The sequence below is a fragment of the Centruroides vittatus genome, unplaced genomic scaffold, assembly GCF_030686945.1.
Source record: "Centruroides vittatus isolate TY-2023 unplaced genomic scaffold, ASM3068694v2 contig_1078, whole genome shotgun sequence".
Lineage (NCBI taxonomy): Eukaryota > Metazoa > Arthropoda > Arachnida > Scorpiones > Buthidae > Centruroides > Centruroides vittatus.
This window is the reverse complement of record NW_027120693.1, coordinates 980,130-1,002,432: the sequence shown is the minus strand read 5'-3', so window position 1 is coordinate 1,002,432 and position 22,303 is coordinate 980,130. Positions and strand designations below refer to the sequence as shown.

The following is a 22,303-nucleotide window of genomic DNA, read 5'->3' as shown; positions in this document are numbered from 1 at the left end:
TCTGCCATGCCAAAATCAGGCTTAATCACATGGTAATAATGTAATAACCCAGAACTATTCGACACATTCTTCATCTCCTGTAGTTCCAGTTCTATACATCTCAATACTATGGACGGTATTCGTTCTTTCCGTCTATCAACTTGTTTCTCGGTAACCATATCACCGAATCCCAGCCGTTCCAGCCAGTTTTTGAAATCCAGCCACAGATTTTGCTAACAGTGTTTAACAATGCAATTCCTCTGTAATTGTTTGTATTGTTTACATCACCTAATTTAAAAATGGGGAATATTCTCGCCATTTTCCAGCCATCAGGGTAAATTCCAATTACCAGGACTTCATTAAAAATATCCAACAGCTTCTGTCGCAATCGCTCGTCTACCAGTTTCCAACATTCCATCGGAATACCGTCCAGGCCAGCTGCTTTTGTTGATACATTTGTCTTCCGAGCTCCGATAAACACTATAATCCAACAAGGGAAAAACACTACCTCCCCACACCATTTCATTCAAAGTTCCAATTCTGCCATTAAAATCACCAAATAAATATATTTCTTCATTTTGAAAAGAATCAAACAATGGCTTAAGTAACTTATAACATTTAACATAAACTTCTATTCTAATATAAATAAAATAAACTTAATATTTTTCCAATGTACCTCAAATAACCAATCTTCAAAGGGACAAACCAACACATCTTTCAATTCTTTATCAATCATCAGTACCATCCCACCTCTTTTTCGCCCTTTGTCAGATATACTAGTAGCGTTAATCTTATAAAATTCATATGCATTACTTACATCTGTCAGTGGCTTTCTTGAATCCAATTCACCTAACCAGGGGCCGTATTCTGGTCACCGTCTCTGGTCTCTCGTCTCTCACAAGCCGGTCAATGGTTGGCTAATCATTCGAATTAGCCAATCAGCGACCGGCTTGTGAGAGACGAGAGACCAGAGACAGTGACCAGAATACAGTCCCAGGTTTCCATCCAACAAGAGATATGAAACTCTCTCACAATGTTCCAGTACTCCATTTCATATTCCTCCTTCCATTCATTCATGTTCCAACTGAGAACTTTTAGTGAATCATGCTTACTCCTAAAAAAAATCACTGACAGCCATCCTCATCTTTATCCCTGCCAACCTTGCGAGGATTTTCACTTATCACCAATTTATCACCTTTGAAATATGCAATTTTCCCCATCTTTCTGGCCTGTCTTAAATTGTCCATCTGTTTTCTCTTCTCTCTACATTCAACGGAAAGGTCCTCCTTTATGAGCACTGCCTTCCTCCAATCAGAAACATCCAATTTGGTACAATTATCTTCCAACCGCTCAATATTTCTCATTTTGCTTCCACGGAAATGCAGGTAACCAAAACCATCGTATTATTTCTGGTTAAAACAGTCAAGGACATTCGATAAACCGACAACTTCCCGAATTAACTTCGACACTGTATCTAAAAGGTTTTCCCTGTCATTCATCTCCACATTAAACAATACCGAATTTCTTTTCTTTAAATTACTTTCAAGTGTGTTAACTCTCTTGTTTAGAGTGGTCATAGTTTGCATATTTTTACAGTCATTTCTGCAGTCGTGAATGGATTCTAATTCATTAATTCTCTCCATCAATATATTACTCTTATCGTTAATTTCCACGAAATTGCCTTTTACTAAACACAATTCCGTCTCTATTTTTAATTCTATAGCATCCTTCATTTCACTCAACATACCTCTTATCTCTTCTAAGAATAATTCTTGATCCAAATTCTTTCTAGTGTCTCTCACTTTAACAGCACTTCCAATGAAACAGGATCGCAAACGTTTACCTGGTGGCGTTCTTGATAACATAGCACTCTTATTGGAAGCTGTTTCTTTTTTTGGCACTATCCCAATTCACACACTCTTTAGATTTAACAAACTTATTCATAATAAAGACCAATTACCAAAACTTAGCCGCAACAGGTACAACTCCACTTCAAAACACACCAACAGCCTCAGCGACTACAGCGCCCCCCGGTTTGTACTTAATAGGTGGGTTGAACATTTAGTTAGCAGAGAAGAGGATAAATTAGTTAGATAAATTAAAAACTTAGGAACTAAAAGAAATAGAGATTTGCTTGGTTAGTTGGTTACAACAATGTGACATGTTGATCTGCTTAGGGAGATGCCTCCTGGGAAGACTTTTATGGGAAAGTAGCTCCTATTTAGGTGTTACAAATATGAAGAAAACCTGGAAAACTGCAGCCTGTTAGCAAAGAGCAAACTCACAACAAACTATCAGTGTTCAGTGGTTTTATCCACTAGGCCACTGAATACAGATAGGCAAAAGTTGGAAGAATTAGCAGGTAAGAAAGATTTAAAGGAGCAGAGATCACACTGAACAGCACCAAGATTGCCACTTGGTGATAATTTATTGAAGTGGCAATAAAAACTAGTCTGCTTATTTTGACATTTAGTGTGAAATTGAATCGCAAAGCGCACTACAGGAAAAACAGCAGAATGTCAAGCTCCTGTGAATGGGAGTCCTGTGCAGCACACAGCTAGCCATGTCATGACATCGTGCGGCAAGTTCAGACAGGAAAGCAGGAAGTGATATTGAGAACCAAAAGCAATTTCCATGTAATGCCACCCAGCATTTCCAGATTGGGGATTTTTTTGGGGCAACATTTTTTTCACTTTGATCTTTGTTCAGTAAACAAAAATTTTGACATTACAGAACATGTAAAATACTGTTTAAGCACTATGATCAAATGTGTAATTCAGTATTATTCATTAAAAAATTATTCCTATTTCTATGTGACAGCTTAACATGTTATTTTTGCATTCCAGACTTCAAACTAATAAAACTGGTTGCAATAAGTAATTTGAAGTAGCAAAAAAAATTAAAAACTGGCAAAAATGGTTAGCAATTATTTTAGTTTTTCAGAGTGATCCCTGATGGAGTTACAGGTTAAATGAGAAGAGTTCAAAGGGCTAACACATCAAGACCCAACCCCTCTGAAAGAGAAATGAGATGGATGCCGATGACGATAATTCATATTTATCATTTGTTGTTCCCAAAAATAATTACTTTTTTTAGACAACACCAGATTGGGCCATCCTGCTTTGGGTAATAAATAAAATGCACTCAACCGCAAGAGATTTAGTCTCCACTTTTAAAACTACCTAAAAGGGGATTTTTTTACGAATAAACCGAAATGTTATGTCCTTCAAATTTGATGCTCACCAGAGTTCAAGAATTACTCAGAAGATAATTAATTCGCAGATACTTTATTTAAATGCATTTCAGATTGGAATTCTCACCGATCCCTCTTCAGTAAAGTACAATCTGTGACAGAGCCTACATCGAACTTTCCGAAATCAATCATAGTAACCTGGGTTACTGTCATTTCTGTCACAGATTATACTTTACTGAAGAGGGATCGGTGAGAATTCTGATCCGAAATGCATTTAAATAAAATATCCGAGAATTAATAGTCTTCTGAGTAATTCTTGAATTCAGGTGAGCATCAGATTCAAAGGACACAACATTTTGATTTATGCATCAAAAAACCTTTTTAAGTGGTTATAAAAGTGAATGATTATATCCAGCAAATATTGCTAATTTTTAGCTTCTTATTAAACTTATTCTCCAGTTCAATTTTATCCTCTGGCTGTTCAAAATTCAGTCAACATGGCTGAAATGATTTTCTACATAAACCGATAAAAGATACAACACAAATTCTAACTCAAATAACATAAATTGTTTATATAATGACATAAATTATGTGACTTACATGGCTTTATCCCCTGTATAACTTCTCAAATCAAATTCAGCTTACATGCAATTCTCTCTCTCATCTGCCATATACCCACTTTTCCCGCTCTCTCACACGACACTCTCTTGTATCAAAATCCCAACCAAACCAAAATTATTACCAATCCATTCCCGATGATCAGCTGTACTGCAGCGCTTACAATTTAATAAGAGTAATTAGTAATAATCAAGAATTTGACATCAAAACTTGATTTTTATGGGACCATTTTATCTCCATTTTAAATTCATTTTTCAATCTTTAAGACATCAAGATTTAAAATTTTGTAATAGTAGAACCTGAAACAAGTTTCTCAAATATGCCAAGAACATTCGTAAATTTTATGAGCAATCATTTATTGTGACATCATCGCAATGTCCTGCTGCAATTTTTCATAACAATGCTCTCAATTTTAGTGTCTTGCTCCTGTACATCATACTTTTCCTGTTTACAGTGGACATCTATCTAACTCCACTCAGAAAATTCTTGAACTGAAATCACACGCCTTCCAGTCCAAATCGGAACTTCATATATAGTTAATTTGGGCCTCCTGTTCCTAAGCTTTCCATATCCAAGCTTGACTTTCATCTATCTAACTTCATTCTTGACATTAAGGAAGGACAAACAGTCAAACAGATGCCTGTGAAAATTTACAGGTCTATAATTTTTGAAAATTGCAGCCCAATTAAAGTACAGTAAAGTGTATACAGTTTGTTTGATGTTTGATGAATTTACAGAAGTTCCAGCTTGGACATTTGATGTTATTTTATTACTCTATTATGATTATAAAAAAAGAATGTCAATGTTCAAACTAATGATAACATATTAAACAGAAATATAGACATTAGTGTAACATACATCAATTTGTATGTAAGAAGTCAAATGTAGCCAATCTGTATGTAATAAAAGCATTTCTTCCAATGAACATATGTCTAAATATTTAACTTTGGAAATTTTCATTTATATTTTAACCAAAACAATCTCAATGACATTACAGGGAGATGATTAAAGTGAATTTATTCTCTAAGCCAGGGCTTCTTAAACTTCTCCCATTTGCAACCCTCTTTTACCCAATCCGATTATATAGATATATAAAATAGGTACACAAATAGAAGCACTTTAAATTAATATCTATTTTTCTGTTTAATATGTTATCATTAGTTTGATCATTGATATTCTTTTTATATAATTGTAATAGAATAATAAATCATGAAACAATTTATTCCAAAAGAGTTCTTTGATATACATATATATTTGATATTATTTTACCATTTATTACAGACAAAAGCAAATTTGCAAACTAACGAGATGGATGCGCTTGTTTATTTTTACATTAAAAAATTAAATCTTAACGAAATACCTGATACTGCGGACGAGAGGCATCTTCAATGTTTCTTCAGAGTTGGATGATATTTTGTTTTTATAATCCTCGATGCCGAAAACACCACTTCGCATAAATACATTGTATAAAATTTTACTGTTTCCAAACTTTTTGCGGCACCCACATTCAATTTTTAAGCGTAAACTCTCGAAACTCTACGGAAATATTTCGATTTTTTATTTTTCTGTTCTAAAAACATAAAGCTAACCTAACAGGTCTCCTATACAGTCACTTGAGCTAATATATTCGATAAAATGCAAACAGCACGTTCAAATCCGTGTTTCCGAAAGACGGGCTAAACAAAATCTTGAAATTTTGTATTCGGCAATCAATTATAATCATCAAATGTGAAATTTTTGCTAATGTACATCTTTCAAAGACTGATATTTTAACTTAAATGGGGAGCCACATATATGACTTAATAATTCATCAGTTAACAAATATTCTATTCTATTTATTTATTTATGAAAATATAGCAATGTAAGAAAAGGAAAAATTCCATTCGTCCAGAAGTAAACAAGATTAAACGTACAAAGGATAATACATAATACAGCCATATTAATTTAAATATATGCATAAAAACTCTTCCACTACAGTAATTGAAATATTTTATCAAAAAAGAAAATCTCTACTGACAATCCGATAAATAGAAAAAGACGAGTAAAAATTCTGTGAAGGGAAAGAGATTGTCAGACAGAAGCAAACCATTGAAAAAAAATCAATAATGTAAGAATCTTTTGAGATACATAGCAAGTTTATATAAAGAAGGAAAATGTAACTGTGATCAGGTAAGTTATCAAAAGATAAATTACTTATTTTATTGAATGTAAAATAAACTTTACAAAGGACTTTTTTAAATTTTAATCACAGATATGATCTATTCAGCATATTTTTGTTAGTCTTGATGACATAGTTAAATGATACATTTTGACATAAACATCTTTCTGTATAAAATATATAATTACGTTTCACTTAGCACATTTCCTTCGCTTTATTTCTTTGTCGCAAAACAAAAATTAGATGAGCGATCGCGTTTCCGATATTTATAATTAGAATATATCGCATAAAATCCTTTCCACATCAGTAATTATCTTTCAAGATTGTGTAAATATACACGTTAAACTGAGTTTTTCATTTATTTTTTTTTATCTAATTTAGTTACGTGCGCTGATTAATTAAACATGTCATTGCGCAAGCATTATTTAGCATTTTCACGACTTATTATAATAAAATTTTATTCTATTTATTTCCTTAACTTGTTATCCGAAGAAATTACGGCGTTAGAAATGATTAAAAAATAAAAATAAACTCGTAAAAATTTATTATTTCGCATCGTTAAATTGAATTCTAGCAGGATAATTACTTTTTAACTCATTTCACATTCGGAAATTAATTAAACCAAATTAATAATTATCACCGCCGTTACATTTAAAATCATTGAAATCCACAGCTTAAAAATCTTTAATAAATTCATTAGAAGTACACTACTATAAATTTTTTATTAAAAAACAAAAACAAAAACAAAAATAAAACTAACAAACATAAAATAAGCTTCAATGTCAGAATACAAAAGATATAAATTAGGATAAAATATAAGAACAAAAAAACTAAAATTGGATTACTTTATTCTAATATAAAAAATAAGAATGAAAAAGGGCAGGTCGGGGGGAAAAAGTATGATAGATGTTCGACGTTCGGCATCGAATGGATCCCACGAGAAGCGAACAAGTGGCAGTCGAAAGAAAAGTCGGAACGACAAAATTGCTAGACGTGTACGACACGACCGGATGAGGAAATGAAATGATAAAAATAAAAAAATTGGGAAGAGGTCTTTTCCCAAGAGTGGGCACAGCTGACTCTTAACAACAACCAGCACATGGCAGAAACTACTTAATTGGTAATCGTCAAAACAAGAACGAAATTAAAAAATTCAAGCTCATACTTAAAGACGATCCATGATTTTAATTAATAAACTTACTTATAAATTATTAATAACTACTCGAGTTTATTTATAATCTCTTTGTAAACATTACATTTTTCTATTAATTTTTTCTGTAAGACTATTCGCTTTTCATACATATTTTGTATTTGTAATTTTATATTGTAATAAATTAATAAATCTAATTGATATAGTTTTTCTAAGTTTAAGAGTAATCAAAGATAATCTACTAAAATATTTTAAATTTAATTATAACAACTAATTGTCATTAGTCTTAATATTATAAGATTAATCACGTATCCTGCTAAAGAGATTATTTTAATCCCCGTTCTGACAACTCGGAAATCACTTGGCCGATCTCTAGTCAAAAACGGCCAATCAATTAGAGATTGGAATGTATATACAGTCGACTCCGCATAAGTCGACACCCGTATAACTCGACACCGTAGGTTAATTAGTCAGTTTTTTGTGGTCCCGACCGACTTACATAGGCATTAATGTCATTGTTAAAAAACTCGGTTTACTCGACATCGTTTAACTTGTCACCACTGGATAAATCAACATACTTTTTCTGTTTTACACTTTTAGAATTCTGATAAGTCGACTCCCCCCCTGAAAAATGAGTTCACACCACACAGCTTATTGTACGGTGTGAACTCATTTTTTCAGGAGGGGAGTCAACTTATCAGAATTCTAAAAAGTGTGAAACAGAAAAAGTATGTTGATTTATCCAGTAGTGACGAGTTAAACAATGTCGAGTAAACCAAGTTTTTTAACAATAACATTAATGCCTATGTAAGTCAGCTGGGACCACAAAAAACTGACTATGTAACCGACGAGTGTCGAGTTATCCAGGTGTCGACTTATGCGGAGTCAACTGTATTTAATTTTTCTAACTTTTCCTTTATCTATCTCCTCACATAAAATGCCTATGAACGTCACACGCAATGTAAAAATGTATACACGAAAAGTGTTTAGAGTAAAGTTTTAGAAAACGTTCTAGTTATTAAATTTTTGCCGTTTCTCGAAGGTTATTCAAGTGCGTTTATTATCTTTACAAGGCAGCTCTGATTTAGTGTTTAGAGTCATTCATGTCATCAGAAACACTGATGAAATAAGATAAGATAAGTGACTCGAAAGCTCTTTACTTATGCATTCTCATATTTTCTGCAACACTACGCCTCCCTTCGAGTTTTGTTTTTGAACTGTTAACTAGTTATTGTTAGAGAGAGAACAGAAAATAATTTCCGACATTTAAAAACACGTCACCATTTTTTCAGTATTTATATGTTATTTAAACTATTTGATTAGAAGCTTACAAAATATTTACAAAGAACGACATCATTTAAAATAAATATGTTATTACATATACAGTATCTACCTCTTGCAAAATGTTGATTATTTACCCAGAAGGTTTGATCTAATTAATCTCTAGTTTAATGTATAAATAAACATTACTATCTACTACAACTATTTGCTGTCTAATGTTTAATTTAAGCGATATTCGGTAATACATATTACCAACAATGTCTACAGGGAATAATTACAGTTTAATATTTAATTTAAAGGATATTTATTGATTCGTATTTGTACTCTAAAAGAGTTTAGCATTATATCTAATGCTACGCTGACATTCAGTTTAAGAAACATTATAAAAAATATATATAAAACTGAATTCATGTCTGTCTGTCTTATCTCTGCTGTTTGTTCAAGCATCGCATAAAAGTGGCTGAACTAATTTCTATTAAACTTTGTACGGTACTGTACATATATTTAGAACAGTCCCAGGAATGATATAGGCTACTTCTATTTCCAAAAATTTTACCTTACAAGCTTTGAAAGAATTATGATATTGTTTGCAAGAGTAAATAGTTCATGCCTGACTCTTATGGAATAAGTTTTGCTCAAAGGCCGGTGAGTGTAATGTGGACAATGAAATTTGGTTAATGTTACCTACGGTGGCTCGTCTCTGAAACAGTGGGACGCACGTTCTAACTTAACCTAACTTATTCTAATAAATTACCCCTATTCTAATAATTTGGTTGGCAATAATTATGGTAATTTATTAGAATAGGTTAGGTTAGAACATGCGTCCCCACTGTTTCAGAGACGAGCCGCCACGTTTGCTACCATAGGTAATATTCACTGAAATTCAAATACAATAGGATGTTATATTCATTAATGGGGAAAGAAAAGTAGACATCAGTGAAAGCCAATCAACCTGTAATTTCAGCAAAATGTGTGCAGTACTGAACCTATTACCATTGCCATTTTCACTTGTATCAGATTGTCAGTATGTCCCTAGAATTTCTTTCAATGTGAAATTGTTTTCGATCAATTTATTATAAGTATATACTTTTTCTTTTCCTATATTTTTATTCATATGTATTTTTATATGAGTAAATTACCTTTACTTAATATATCATTCTCCTGAGCAAAGCCTTATACCTTAGCTAGGATTATATTTAATGACCATAATTAAAATATTCCTATTCAACACTAACTACAGTAGACCCCCTATAACACGGATTCATATAACATGGATTCGTATAACACGGCTAAAAAATTGTGATCGGGTTTGTATAACATGGTAAAACGTCATCGCCGACTTGTGTCACGACAGGATTGGTTGAATCTGGACCAATAGCAGATATTGTACAAACCGTTGAGTTTAAACAATCACTGGACCTACTAAAAAACATTTATTATTCAACGGCCATAAAAATTATATTTTTATTAATGATGTCTCCAAGGTTAAGTTATTTTTCTGCAAAAAATTCGCTGATCAGGAAACACGTGTCTGCCGTTCGATGAGCCACTCCGCGACGAAAACAAGCTTAAGCAATGGCGTTGTCAAACGATGCACACTCGGTAAGTGATCCTAAAATTTTTTGTTTATAGCATAGTTTATATGGATTATTCCCAAAAAATTACACGTAATTTGGAAATGAGTCAAATTAGTCTAGAATAAGTTAATTTTATGGAAGAAAACCTTTCAAACAGCCGTAGCCCCTAAACTGCACATGTGCCGGGCTGTGATTGGCTCATGTATTTAAGTGACTCGTACAACACGGATTCATATAACACAGAACGTATCTACCGTGTTATAGGGAGGGTCTACTGTAGTTTAGAAATCCAAATGCAACCAAATTTGTTACAGTGCCATTTTAGGACATGCAGAAAACATTTCTATAGAACAAAAATTAGCACAAAAATTTACCATTTTGGAATTTTTAGTGCTACAAGGAATAAAAAAAAAGCGATTTTCTTTGCATAAACACATGCTGCAGCCAAGTTCTGGGTATAAAACTGATGCCAACACATGCATTTCTTGTAAAAGTGTTTTATGTAATCAACAATAAAGCTGCAGATATACATTGAGAATTTACACAAGAACTAACGACTCCAGGAAAATAATCACTCAATTCAAGAAACCCAGATGTCTAATAGTTCAACCCAGCTGAGTGCACAAACCTATAACTTCAAAAGTCATGAACAGTCAATGAACAACGTTGCTGACTCCAGCAGTGCACACACAGCATCGCAGCAGTTGGATGTATCCTATGGCATAGTGTGGAAGATACCAAGAAAGTTGGTGCATTGTTATCCATATAAGATCACTATTTGCTTGTACAATTACACAAAACCATAATCAGCAGTTGCTTGCAGCTGACAGAAAAATCCAACTGACCTTTGCATTAAACTCTGCCAGAATGGAAGTGGATTTATTGTGACCACGGAAGATCCTTTGGAGACACATTTCACCTCAGTGAAACAGTAAACATCCCGTAACTGTACAGCTGTATTTAGGCCATAGGAAACACGAGGGTTTCCACCTTGCACAATGTCAACCACTTTCATACAAATTGAAATAACTCCATTTATTGAATACAGTAGTTTCTGTAACAAAATTTCTCCAATAACAGAGTGATTAGTTGTATGTTTCATACCACTTAGCTTCCGTTCTTTGGATCTTAATCCATGTGATTTTTGGTTGTGGGATCACTTAAAAAGTGATTTATCAGATGTAACATGTCTTTGATAAGCCATACTTTAGATGCAGTTTATCAAGAACATGTCACACATTTGCCAGCCTTGAAAGGCAATAATATGCTGCAAATGAAAAGCATCACAGATCAGCTGTAAAACATACTGTTCGTCACCTTCAAGTTTTACATTTTCACAATGGGGATCAGATAATGTAGTATCCCCTACATCACTAAGATCTCTGTATAGTATGTCTTGTAAAAATAGCTTGTTGCTTGGAGTACTAAAAATACCAGAGTATCGAATTTTAGTGCTAATTTTTTCTTACGAAAATGTTGCAATGTCCCGAAACATCACCACACCAAGTTTCATTGACTTGGACTGCTAAATACCTTTCAAGACACTGTTCTAGGATTACATTAATTGTGATCATCTGGTATTTTATTATTTTTTATAGGAATTTTACATCACCAAAATAAATTTTAAAAGCCACTTTTTATACTTTCTTTAGACTAGCTAGTACTTAATGCTGGTTAATATGTAAAAAAACATCAACTCAATTGGCTAAAAGTCTAAAAACTCACTCAATTGTCAAGCAAATGTTTTCGTCCACCTTCAATGGACATCTTTAGGCTACGACTGAAATATACGAAACAAATCATTCAAAAACCTTGCAGTCATATTTCGATCTTTAGCCTGAAGACATCCACTTTCAGTGGACGTCTTCAGGCTAAAGCTTGGACTTCAAGCCAATCTACTCTGAGCAGCTTCCTATAGCATTTTCTTTCAAAGGCCTCTAGTTGTCTTCTGGCTTCCTTATGAAAAACCCATGCCTCACAGCCATAGTGTGTAGTAATAAATGGATATTATTATCTATTTGTGAAGAGAATAGTCCATTGGACTTAGAAAATTCATTTTTTAAATTAAATAAAAATGAATTTATGAATAAATTTGATATTAGAGATAGGTAGTGCTGTCAACTTGTCAGGAGCATATCTAGGGGATTGCTTATGGTGCTGCTGCTCCCCTTGACACCAATGCAATCGATTTTACTTTAAGGTGACACACATCACACAACTTCAATTAAGTAAACTTAAGTAAGTAAAGTAATTTTAAGGTAACGAACAACATTTTCTGAAAAACAACAAATGGCATCTGTCTTGGTCCCCTGAATCTGCCTTGAGAGCTTCCACATTCTAAAAATCCTGGATATGCCACTGCAACTTGTAAGTGTTTTAATAACTAAAATAATTTAAATTTTGATTAACTATATTAGAAATTTCTACAATTGTTAGTTCATTACCTACTTTTAAAATATAAAAATTTCGCATTTTGTATTATGAAGATATGTAATCAAGAAATGGAATTATTCTATATAACAGCATAGTCTAGAGTATTCATACATGATATCAAAATACACATTTTATATGCATAAAAACTCTACAGTACCAGACCAAACATCCAGCTTCCTGAAATGACCAAAAAACAGACTATTTTTTAATTTAATGGACTGTGGTGAAGCTGTAGTTCACTGTATGGCTGCTTTGCTTTGATTACCATGGTGTACGCATAGCACAGCCCCAGTTCAGTGTGACTGCTAGCATGCGGTGTGTTAAAAACAATTTCATTCTTTACTTTCCATTGTTTACTTTATATTTTAAGTTTATATGATTGCTGACACACAAAGACCTCGTAAGCACTACTATGAATTGATGAAGTTTTATGTCACAGTTGCGCAGACCCTTGCAGTATTCACATTCTGCAAAAATCTTGGAAACGTTTGACCAATAAAATTGACTGTATTAAGCTTGTATGTAATTGGGCAGTCCACATTGCTGAGGAAACCCGGATATTTGGTTCAGTACTTAACTTACTTTGGCTTCTTTTATTTTAAATATTGATTTCTTTTTATCGTCATTGTCATCATCTATTATTTACCAAAGGATTAACAGAATAAGGAGAGTGATCAGACGTGATTGGAAATAAGATTAGCAATTTTCTCTTGCCAAAGATATCTATTATTAATAAGATTTATAATTTTATGTACAATAATAGAACTGTCGAGGATAGTAACTTGCCATTATACTGAAAGAATTGTACCTTTGTCCCAGTCCTGCCCCTCTGTTTATACAATTGTATAGTTTAAGTGAGATAACCGACGATATCCGAGAATAAAAATTTTGAACAAATTTGTCAAATTATACTCACTACAAAACATAAAGCTACCTTACGATTATATCTGAATGATTTCTAGACAATTTATCAATATTAAACAAATAATTAAAAATGTTAAGTGATGGAAAAAAATCATTTTTGTTTTAAAAAAACTCTTCAAATATATTTAGATATTAGACTCGATCCGAAATTGATCATGCACCTGTCCATATGCTGACATTTAACAGTAAATAGTTAATAAAGATTGTCCAATAAATAAGAGCAATCCATTCTATAAATCCATATCTTTAGAGCACATTTTGTGTACTTTAAAGATATAGGACTAATTTTGGAAGAGAGATCTAATCTCAGATGCTAGCTAATCCTTTCCTTTGAATGACTAGTAGTTAAGTATTGTTGGCTACATCAAAAGCTAAGATATAGATTTAGCCAGAGGTGGGTCTAAGCCAATGTTCGTACCTTCTTTCCAAAATGTCTTATGAAACCTATATTTTTTGATTAACTTCAAAGTATCAAAAACATTCCTCACTCCATCAATTCAAATACAATACAGTCAGGATTTGCTTCTGAATTTCTTCAAGCATTTTTAAAAATTTATTTAACAAAAAAACAAGCTTTTAACGATCATATTTAATCCAAAACAGTGACGACGACACGCCTTAAAGTCGTTCAAAAGAATTAAGAAAATAACTGAAAAATTTTAAAATAGATTTGTTTACATATAAATACTTTAATGCTTACATTCATAATGTTTTGTTTCTAAAATTGTTTAAAATGTTATTCTCTTCATTTACGTGCACGTTTACCAAGAATGACAGTTACCCCGTCTCGAGACACGTTTAGCTTCGAAATAAAAAACAACTTCGCAAAATAAGTCTCGACTACATTTACGTATAAAACTGAAGACCCAAGCATTCCGTATCTGCACGCAGGTCGGTATTATTCGACCGCAAACGAGCACAATACAAACTGCCCGACGCAGTTCCGAGTAACAAAATACCCGACCGTCCTCCGAGGCGTCGACCGCCGACGGGTGGAAAAGAGACCCCAGCCGTCCGGTCCCGCATCCAAAGAACACCGAGATCAGATGAAAACAACTGCTGGTAAACAAACACATTTGACAGGCATTACAGAAACACAAAAACAATAATAATTTATAAAGATAGGGAGAATTTATCTTTCATTTTAATCACTTAAGTTGGAGATTTGGAGTTAAGAGAGAGAGAGAGAGAGAGAGAGACCCGAAATCGGGGGGGAGTGTTTTTGGGAGGGGTGAGAGAAAGGAAGTGGCCGAGATGGAAAGAAAGAGACTAACCTCGGTCTCCGAGTCCTGTTTTATTTCCATTCGTTGCCATGGGTCGGCGAGTTGTGCGAGCGGCATTATGTCCCGTTCATCCAATTTCGTTCGTTCAAGATTCTTTGATGGAAACTCCAAACTTTCTTTCCGTCAAGTACTGATTCGCCCAAGCCGCCAGACTCCGATCTCCGGACGAATATCGACTTCATCAAACGTCAATGGGACTATTATAGGTAAACGTACCAAAAACCCAACGTTAACGACAAATTAGGACCTTCCATATCGACAAAAATCGCCCGTCGTCGGTACAAACATTACGATTTCGACTCCTTCCTTCTCCATCAGCGCACGCGACGACATCTAGCGGACGAAGTTGGCGACGGTTACGGTTTTTTTATTAATTGCCACTAAAAAATAATAATAAATAATACGCATATCCGAATAGGGTGTGTCTTTCCGCAATTATCGACGGACTAGTCTGACTATTCGCGCATATATATATATATATATATATATTTTTTTTTTTATCGATGACGAAGGGTATTTTTAAACAGGGGCGAGAACCGACGGCGCGCGACGACGCCCGGACGCGTCTGGCGTCGGCAGCGGGGCGATGGCCAACGGAACCGGTCGAGCGGGGTTGTAACGCGGAGTTTACAACGCGTCCGAGGGAAACAACGGGGCTATAAATAAATAAAGAGGGCCGACGGCTCTAATGGATGAGATGGAAGCGATCGATAACGGGTGCGCTCCGTCCGGCGCGATGTCATTATCGAGGGGGTGTTACTGACGGAAGAACAAAAACGCCTCTCTTCGCGCGCGCGAAACCAACCGTGGACCGAAACGTTTTCGGAATAGAAAAAAAATATCCCGAGAGAATTTCCGATAAAAAAAAATATATTATATGTATAAAGAGAAATTACAATTTTTTTATTATGTTCATTAATTTAGGGAAAAAGCTTTTCCGTCCGCGTGAAGGTGTTGAAAGAAGTTGGTAATGGCGCGTACGCCTGGAAGTGTCAATTCTTGTTCATTTTTATGCCGGCTTCCGTAGGTCTCCGGCTCTTTCGACGGTCGAATACGAAAAGTATCAAACTATCGATTAGAGTTAACTATTCGAAACGCAAAATGTTAAATTTAGAAAAGAAACTGGAGGATTTTAACCCCGATCGAAACAGTTTCCCTACAGGGAAAAATTTGTACGGCTTAAATGAATGGGCGGCTACCGAAATATCCCCGAAGCAATTATTATTTTCCCCGACTCAATTATCGATAGAAATCAATTATTACATAACAGATGTTCGTTATATAATGCAAAAAAAATGCCGGAAACGAAAAAATCGCTGGAAAGGAAATCGAATTTATTTCGTCGGTCTGAAAATGGTTCGGAAGTATCCGTTTTTGTCGACGAAACTCGAATTTGCGACGAGGCGCTACGGCGGGAGCTGATGGCTTCGGTTCGAAGCAGGGAAAATAGATTCGGAATCCCCAAATGTCCGGGAATTTGTCGGGTAATTTCGGTTATCCACCGGTGAATAAACGGCAGAATATAATTAACGCGTGTCTTGTGTTCCAGTTGGACGTACGCTACCGCTACACAAACCGCTAAGTCGAAGCTACGGAGGAAAATGCTACAACGTGAGAGTTCCCGAAAGACTTCATCAAACATCCTCTCTACTCACTTCGCGAGCTCTCGACAAGTAAATGTCTTTCCGCCTCGTTTGTTCGTCGTTTCGAAATCCCAACGGAAGCGGCGACCATTCGTCGGTAGCCCGACCGAAAGCCTAATTAAACCGGAAGTAAAGCGTTTCTGCTGCCGATCGATTTTCGGGGGGTTGGCAAACTGCCACTAAAATGGACCCCCGTAGACTCGATCTCGCGCGCTTCTACCATTAACGACTTTTCCGAAACCCATCTAACAGTTTTATCCTCGGATTTACGACGTTTCGGGTTATTTCCCCACGCTTCCATAAATTCTGGATATTTATGGGATACCTGCACCGACCTGTTTGCGGGTAATTTCCCCCCTTAGAACGATTATAAACAAGATTTTTCCACACAACTTGTTGAAAGCGGAGGGAAATTTCCGCTGGGTGGAAACGAGATTAGCGTAAGTTCCCTATTCTTGATTGAATATATCCCTAAATCGTTCCCTTAAACTGTAATTTTTGGGGATATCTCCGAAAGCGATGTCTGTTAAATTGGTTCGCTTCTATTGAATAGGCTGGATAGACGACGTAATCGAATTTGTGTTGTCGGTCTGTAAAAGCTTCTCCCGCTTGATAGAAAGTGGCAGCGCTTCCGAGAGGGCTTAAGTCAATAAAATAGCAGTTTAGCTCCCATTAAGTTAACGGAGAGCTTTCATTTGGCACCGATGAATGGAAGTTTCTTAATTCTCTCCATTCCACGTTTTAATCCCGAACTAATTGTAGAGAGTACGAGAAAGGAGGGAAGAGGAGGATAAATAACGACGAACGCGAATGGTCGAGCTTCCATCCCAACGAATTGCAACAACGTCTCGCTTTCGGGCAGGTGAGAAAGCGAGATTTCTTTTCTTTTTTTATTTTTACTTAAAATAAAAGACTTATCGCGTAGGAGGAGGAAGCGGAAGCGAACGAAACGGAAACTAGGAACCAACATTTGGATTTAGTACACGAAGAACTTTTGTGGAAATTGCGTAAAAAGAAAGTCTTACGAGAGGTTGAAGAAAGCAGGTGTTTCTCACAATCCCTGTTTAAGTGGGAGGTGAGTCGCGTAGCTTTTTATCTTCATCGCGCGCGACGATGCGAGTAGATGCGCGTCGCGTCACTTCTTACCGATAATCAAAATTAATAATAATAATAATCAAAGATTTTTCGTTATATATTTACTACTGTTATTTTCTTAAACCCTCCTGTGTTATCGTTTTCTTCCTGTCCTTTTTTTTACACGTTTGTATAAACGTCGCGATAACTCGCATAGGTAGCACGTCGCGTCGCTTATATCGTATACGCGGTGTTCGCTCTTTTAAAAATTCATTTTTAGTGCTTGGGCCCAAAAATTCGGCAAGAATTAGCCAACGTTCATCACTCGAAAAGGCTCCTTAATCGAGAGATAAAGCAAATAGCCCTTGAAATACAGGAAGAGGAGCGAGCGCGCGAGGAAATAGAAAAAAGAAGAGCGATCGAACTTAAAGACCGAATGCTCTCAGAGTTGACCTCTAAAATTTGGCGAAATCGACTATCACGTCTGGTGAGTAGAATTAGCACGTGTTTTTCCCCCATCTTACATTATTATCATCACTTGTTTAGGAAGAGGAAGAGGCGGAATGGAGGACCAACGCCGTGAGAAAATACCGCTTCGACAACGTTCGAAAGAGATCGGATCGATTGCGCAGAGCCTTGAATTTCGAGCTTCTAGAACTGTTCCGTCACGTCAAGGTAACACGTAACATTATCGATGACGTATTTAGAAACGTAAAACACAAGATTTCATCCTTACAGGAAGAAGAAAGGGAAGAGAAAAAGAAATACAGAGCGCGACACCGGAAAAACATGTCGGAAGTTTTGAACGAATTACGCGACAAGTGAGAATCTCCAACCATTTTTAAAAAGTATAATTCCGTCTTCTATTCTTATTTTATGTGCTTGTTTAGAATAGCCAAGTATCCCGCTAGGACTTATAATAGAAGTAGTAACGCGTCGGAGCGAGTAAGTACGAAACGAAAGCAAAAATAGAAAACGTCACGTTCGTTATATTTGCTCTCTATCTCTCTTTTGTAGGGAAGAAAATACCGAAGAAGAGGGAATTAAGATTATAAGAACTTTTATATTATTTCGCCTTTAGACATAAAATAAAATCTCTCTTCACTGTTTTACAACAATCTTTTTCGGGCGGATGCTGATTTTACCTTCGATTTTCGTCACTAAAGCGGGAATTCAAAAAACTTTTAACTCGACTCCCCTTTAGGGAAACTTTTGTCCCCCCAAACACTAAGACGGATGAATTAAAGCGATTTCTTCGCAGTACCAATCGTGTTAATGCATCCATCCCCCGTTATAAGAAACACATTCAATTCTGTTATGTTTCTCAGAAGGGGGCGCATTAAAACAATTGATATTTGGAGAATTCTCCGTGTATTCGGTAGGGCCGCGGTTCGAGTTCAAATGTCACGTGGACTTCTCACAACTCGATGTTTATCGCATAGTTTTAGTTTAAAAGCACGCGACCTACGATCTTTTACCTTTGACCCGAATCGGAAGAGAAATTAACAGTCCTTTCCTCGCGCGACATCTCGCTCCGCGCACCGTTTACCGGTTACTTTGGATAGTAATTACATAACGTTTGCTTAAGGTTACGCTTCCATTACAAACGCGAATTAGCGACGTCAGATATCTCGAGTCGCGACGAGTGGAATTCTTTTTTACGATTCCAGCGACATCTGTAATCGCTTGGGCGTAACAGAAAACGCTTCTGTTCCGCTCCTCCAGAGGGAACGAAATTAAATTTGGACTTCGATAATAAACCGAAATCCGGCTATCAATTTTCGTCTCCCCCTCCCGGACGGACGACGTTTCTCCATTTACATATAATTGCCGGGAAGGGAGGAAAACAGGAAAGTAATCGAGAGCGGAAGAATTAAAAAAGTAACCGGGCGCGGGGTCGAGGGGGGAGGAAAAACAGCGTAACGTGTGACGCGTAAGTTATTAAAACAAGAAACACGGCGGTTGCGGTAATTCTTTTTAATCTCATATGCTGTGTTTGTGTGTGTTGGTGTTTCTTCTGTCGACTACACTACTCGAGAAGCTACAATTTTCGAACGAATGAAATGTAGTATTTTATTTACTTATTCGGACGAGTGACGGTCCTTTAGATGCCAGATACTAATTACACTAATAAGGTATGTAAACATATACATTATTTCACACCAGAGGGCGCGGCCTTCTCTCGCCCGAGACTGCCGCGCCGCCACAAACTTTTTTTTAAAATTATCATTAATATTTTTACATTTTCGTATCGATGACACTTCGAGAACTTGAAACCGGAGACACTGGATTCGAAAACACGGGAAATTTTTCTCGTGATGTTCCTCTGGGTGGCGCGTTTCATTTTTTTTTTTTTTTTTAATATGTACACCCGAGAAACTCGGGATTCGGACCTCGTTCAGCAGTTCTTCTGTGACGTCGTGAAAAAACAAAACGAAAAATACTGGAGGAGGAGGAAAATATAGGAACCGAAGTGTCCGAGAGAGAAATTTATAATTCGAGTTCATAAATTATCTACGTTTAAAATAAAATCCCGCTCTCCTTCCTTCCTTTTTAGAAATAAAAACAATGGCGGATGCGTCTGCTGCCGTTCGAAATCTTTCACTTTTCTATTTAAAATAAAAAAAAACAGAACAAAAAAATTGTTGCCGATGTCGGTGTATGTTCGTTCTTTCCGCACGCTTCGATCTTCAGGGAACTTAAAAACTGTTTCTTAAAATATGGTTCCTTCATTTCTCCGTTGACAAAACGAAGTCCGTAGATTTCACAGCGGCAAGAATCTCCAAAAAAAAAATCGACGTCAGCTGGGCCGACCACTTTATTTATTATGATTATTTTTTAATAAGTGCGACCCGCGCGGGTCCGAACGAAATGGAATGATCTGCAGAAGGCGCTGCGGATTTCTAGTGTTTAGTTTCGAAATCTTCGCATGCGTATCAACAGTCTTTCTCCGCGTCGGCGGGGGCGTCCGCGCTGTTCTCCGCGCACCCCTCGTCCTTGCTCCCGCCATTCGTGGTTTGGTCGATGGTGATTTCGGCGTCCTTCGACGGCTCCTCGCGCTCCTGGGGTTCGGGTTGAGGTGCGGGGGACGACTCCTCCTCCTGTTGCTGCTGCTGAGGGGCCCCCTTGCCTGTCGACTCCTCCTCTGCCGCGTTCCTCGGGCATCCGTTCCTCTCCGCTTCGTCGCCGAAATTCCTGTCCTGAGAGGGGAATCGGTGCCTTTCCCCGAAGAATTCGGGCTCCTCTTCGGCGCCCTCCTCCTGCTGCTCCCTATCATCGGGGTGGCCGAAGTAAATCTCGTCTCTTATTCTGTGCCAGTCCCTCTCCTCCCTGGGCCAGGGTTCGCCGCCAAACCGCCTGTTGGGAGGGTGGCCGCCTTCCATGTCTCTGTTCCAGTTCTTCCTGCCTCGACCCTTAAATTGTCCTCGTCCGAAAGGGGGCGGGGGACCTTCGAAAAACTCTCTTCTTCCGTGAAAATCGGGCGGTGGCGGTCCGTGGCGGTCCATCTCCGGGAAGGGACCCGGACCGGGCCCCTGTCCCGGCCCCGGCCCGTTCCATCTTCGGGGCGGCGGGCCGAAATTTCTCGGGTTCTCCCCCCTCGGGTGGCCGGCGAATTCTAATTCGGGTCGGAGACCGATCCCTCTGGGGCCCATCCCCCGGGGACCGTGTAGGAATCGCGGACGCATCGGCCCCATGGGGCCGGGCCCGCGAACGGAGTCGGGGCCCATGTTCCGCATGTGCATCTGCGGAAGTCCTCGAGGTCCGAAATTACGGGGACCCGGGAATATCGGTCCTCTGGCCCTCAGCCCCGGATCTTCCATGGGGATGCCTGGAGGTGGTCCGTGGGCTCTGGGCGGCAAAAACGGTCTCGGAGCTTCCTGCGAGCCCACCATGCGTGGGAGCATTTCCTGGTGTTTGTTGACGAAAGCATCTTGAGAATTTCCTCTGACGTCCCTCCTGGCTTCAGGTCCTCTGAGGGGGTCGGCACTCATGTTGTCAGGATGAGGCATGGGAGGATTCATTGGTGGCCTGTTCATGTTGATGTGGGGATTCCTTGCACCCGGACCGGGTCCGTGCACAGCCGAGAAGTTCTGGTGTCCCGATGATTGGTCCTGGTTTCCAAATTTGGAGCCGGCCGCATCTCCCGGAGGATTGGTGGAATGGTTCCCGGGTGCCGGCGTCGGTGGAACAAGACGACCGTCTGGATTCCCTGCAGCAAAGTTGGAGGGTGGTCTGGATGGCGCAGCACCGGCCGAAGCCATATTCTGAGAGACCGCACCAGAAGGAGGAACAGAATATCGCAGGTCATTGTCCCCCAAAAAACTGCTGTTGGGTTTCCAGTTAGGTGGCGTGGCACCCATAGTCTGAGGCGACTGCAGCATGTGTCTGTTGGAAGGCGGGAAGTTGACACCGCCGGGAGGCGGAAACGGAGGGGGATTGGCGGTGCTGTGGGGCATGGGATGTTGCATTCCCATCGAAGACCCATATGGGGGTTGGCCGAGAGAAGGTAGTGTGCCCAGAGGTGGCAACGTAGAGGGAACTGCGGCCGGGATGGACGTCTGCACGGTGCTGGTGGTCACAATGTTGCTGGTGCCATCTTCTTCTGTCGGCGTGGCATCTCCCGCCGGCTGGTTGGACGTGTCTGCGGAAGAGGCGGCGACGCTGTTGGGAACGGCGGCGGTAGACGTTGGTACGTGGGGGCCTGGAACACCAGGAGGCATGTTCATCGGGCCTGATGGTATGGGGGGAATGACCGGAAGAGGTGCTCCCAGAATGGGCTGCGAAGTAGGCGGAACCATCAGCATTGGGTTTGGAGGAGGAACTCCCATCGGCACCGGAGGAGGCATCACCATGTGCTGGTGGTGCATCAAGCCTGAAAACAAAAACCAAAATTATTTGTTTGAATATACTGTACGACGTGTCAAATTACTACTATAAAACCGATTAATTCTAGTTTTCTGTTCTTTAATCAATCCTCATGTAACTTTCT

The 22,303-nt window shown here is 38.0% G+C and overlaps 3 protein-coding genes across 7 annotated transcripts in view; 1 reads left to right on the top strand and 2 right to left on the bottom strand.

Moving 5' to 3' along the window:
* Positions 1-14,944, bottom strand: part of S6kII (Ribosomal protein S6 kinase II) — a 107,145-nt gene extending 92,201 nt beyond the window's left edge. For 2 of the 3 annotated variants that reach the window (XM_067268974.1, XM_067268962.1), the window contains exon 1: positions 14,588-14,943. Coding sequence is in view for 2 of the 3 variants with exons in the window: in XM_067268962.1 (XP_067125063.1) it covers positions 14,588-14,653 (66 nt within the window). In the remaining variant the exon portion in view is untranslated. Of the gene's footprint in view, positions 1-14,587 lie in introns of all 3 variants that reach the window. The other variant, XM_067268969.1, reaches the window with a different exon arrangement.
* An 892-nt stretch (positions 14,945-15,836) lies between these two features.
* Positions 15,837-18,431, top strand: LOC136974194 (uncharacterized). The gene is made up of 9 exons (XM_067269008.1): positions 15,837-16,080; positions 16,146-16,269; positions 17,002-17,101; positions 17,165-17,314; positions 17,594-17,800; positions 17,860-17,988; positions 18,052-18,134; positions 18,204-18,258; positions 18,331-18,431. The coding sequence occupies exons 1-9, from the start codon at positions 16,062-16,064 to the stop codon at positions 18,358-18,360; spliced, it is 897 nt and encodes a 298-aa protein (XP_067125109.1). The 5' UTR covers positions 15,837-16,061; the 3' UTR covers positions 18,361-18,431.
* Positions 18,432-19,360: 929 nt separating this feature from the next.
* Positions 19,361-22,303, bottom strand: part of Isha (Insulator su(Hw) mRNA adaptor) — a 73,446-nt gene continuing 70,503 nt past the window's right edge. For all 3 annotated transcript variants that reach the window (XM_067268898.1, XM_067268908.1, XM_067268919.1), the window contains one exon: positions 19,361-22,186. In XM_067268898.1, coding sequence (XP_067124999.1) covers positions 20,250-22,186 — 1,937 coding nt within the window. In that variant the 3' untranslated portion in view covers positions 19,361-20,249. The remainder of the gene's footprint in view (positions 22,187-22,303) is intronic.

Excerpts from the sequence above, each read along its gene's own strand:
- LOC136974194 (XM_067269008.1), top strand. Across the intron at positions 17,315-17,593 it reads AATCCCTGTTTAAGTGGGAG|TGCTTGGGCCCAAAAATTCG; the intron begins GTGAGTCGCGTA and ends ATTCATTTTTAG. Across the intron at positions 18,259-18,330 it reads GTAGTAACGCGTCGGAGCGA|GGAAGAAAATACCGAAGAAG; the intron begins GTAAGTACGAAA and ends TCTCTTTTGTAG.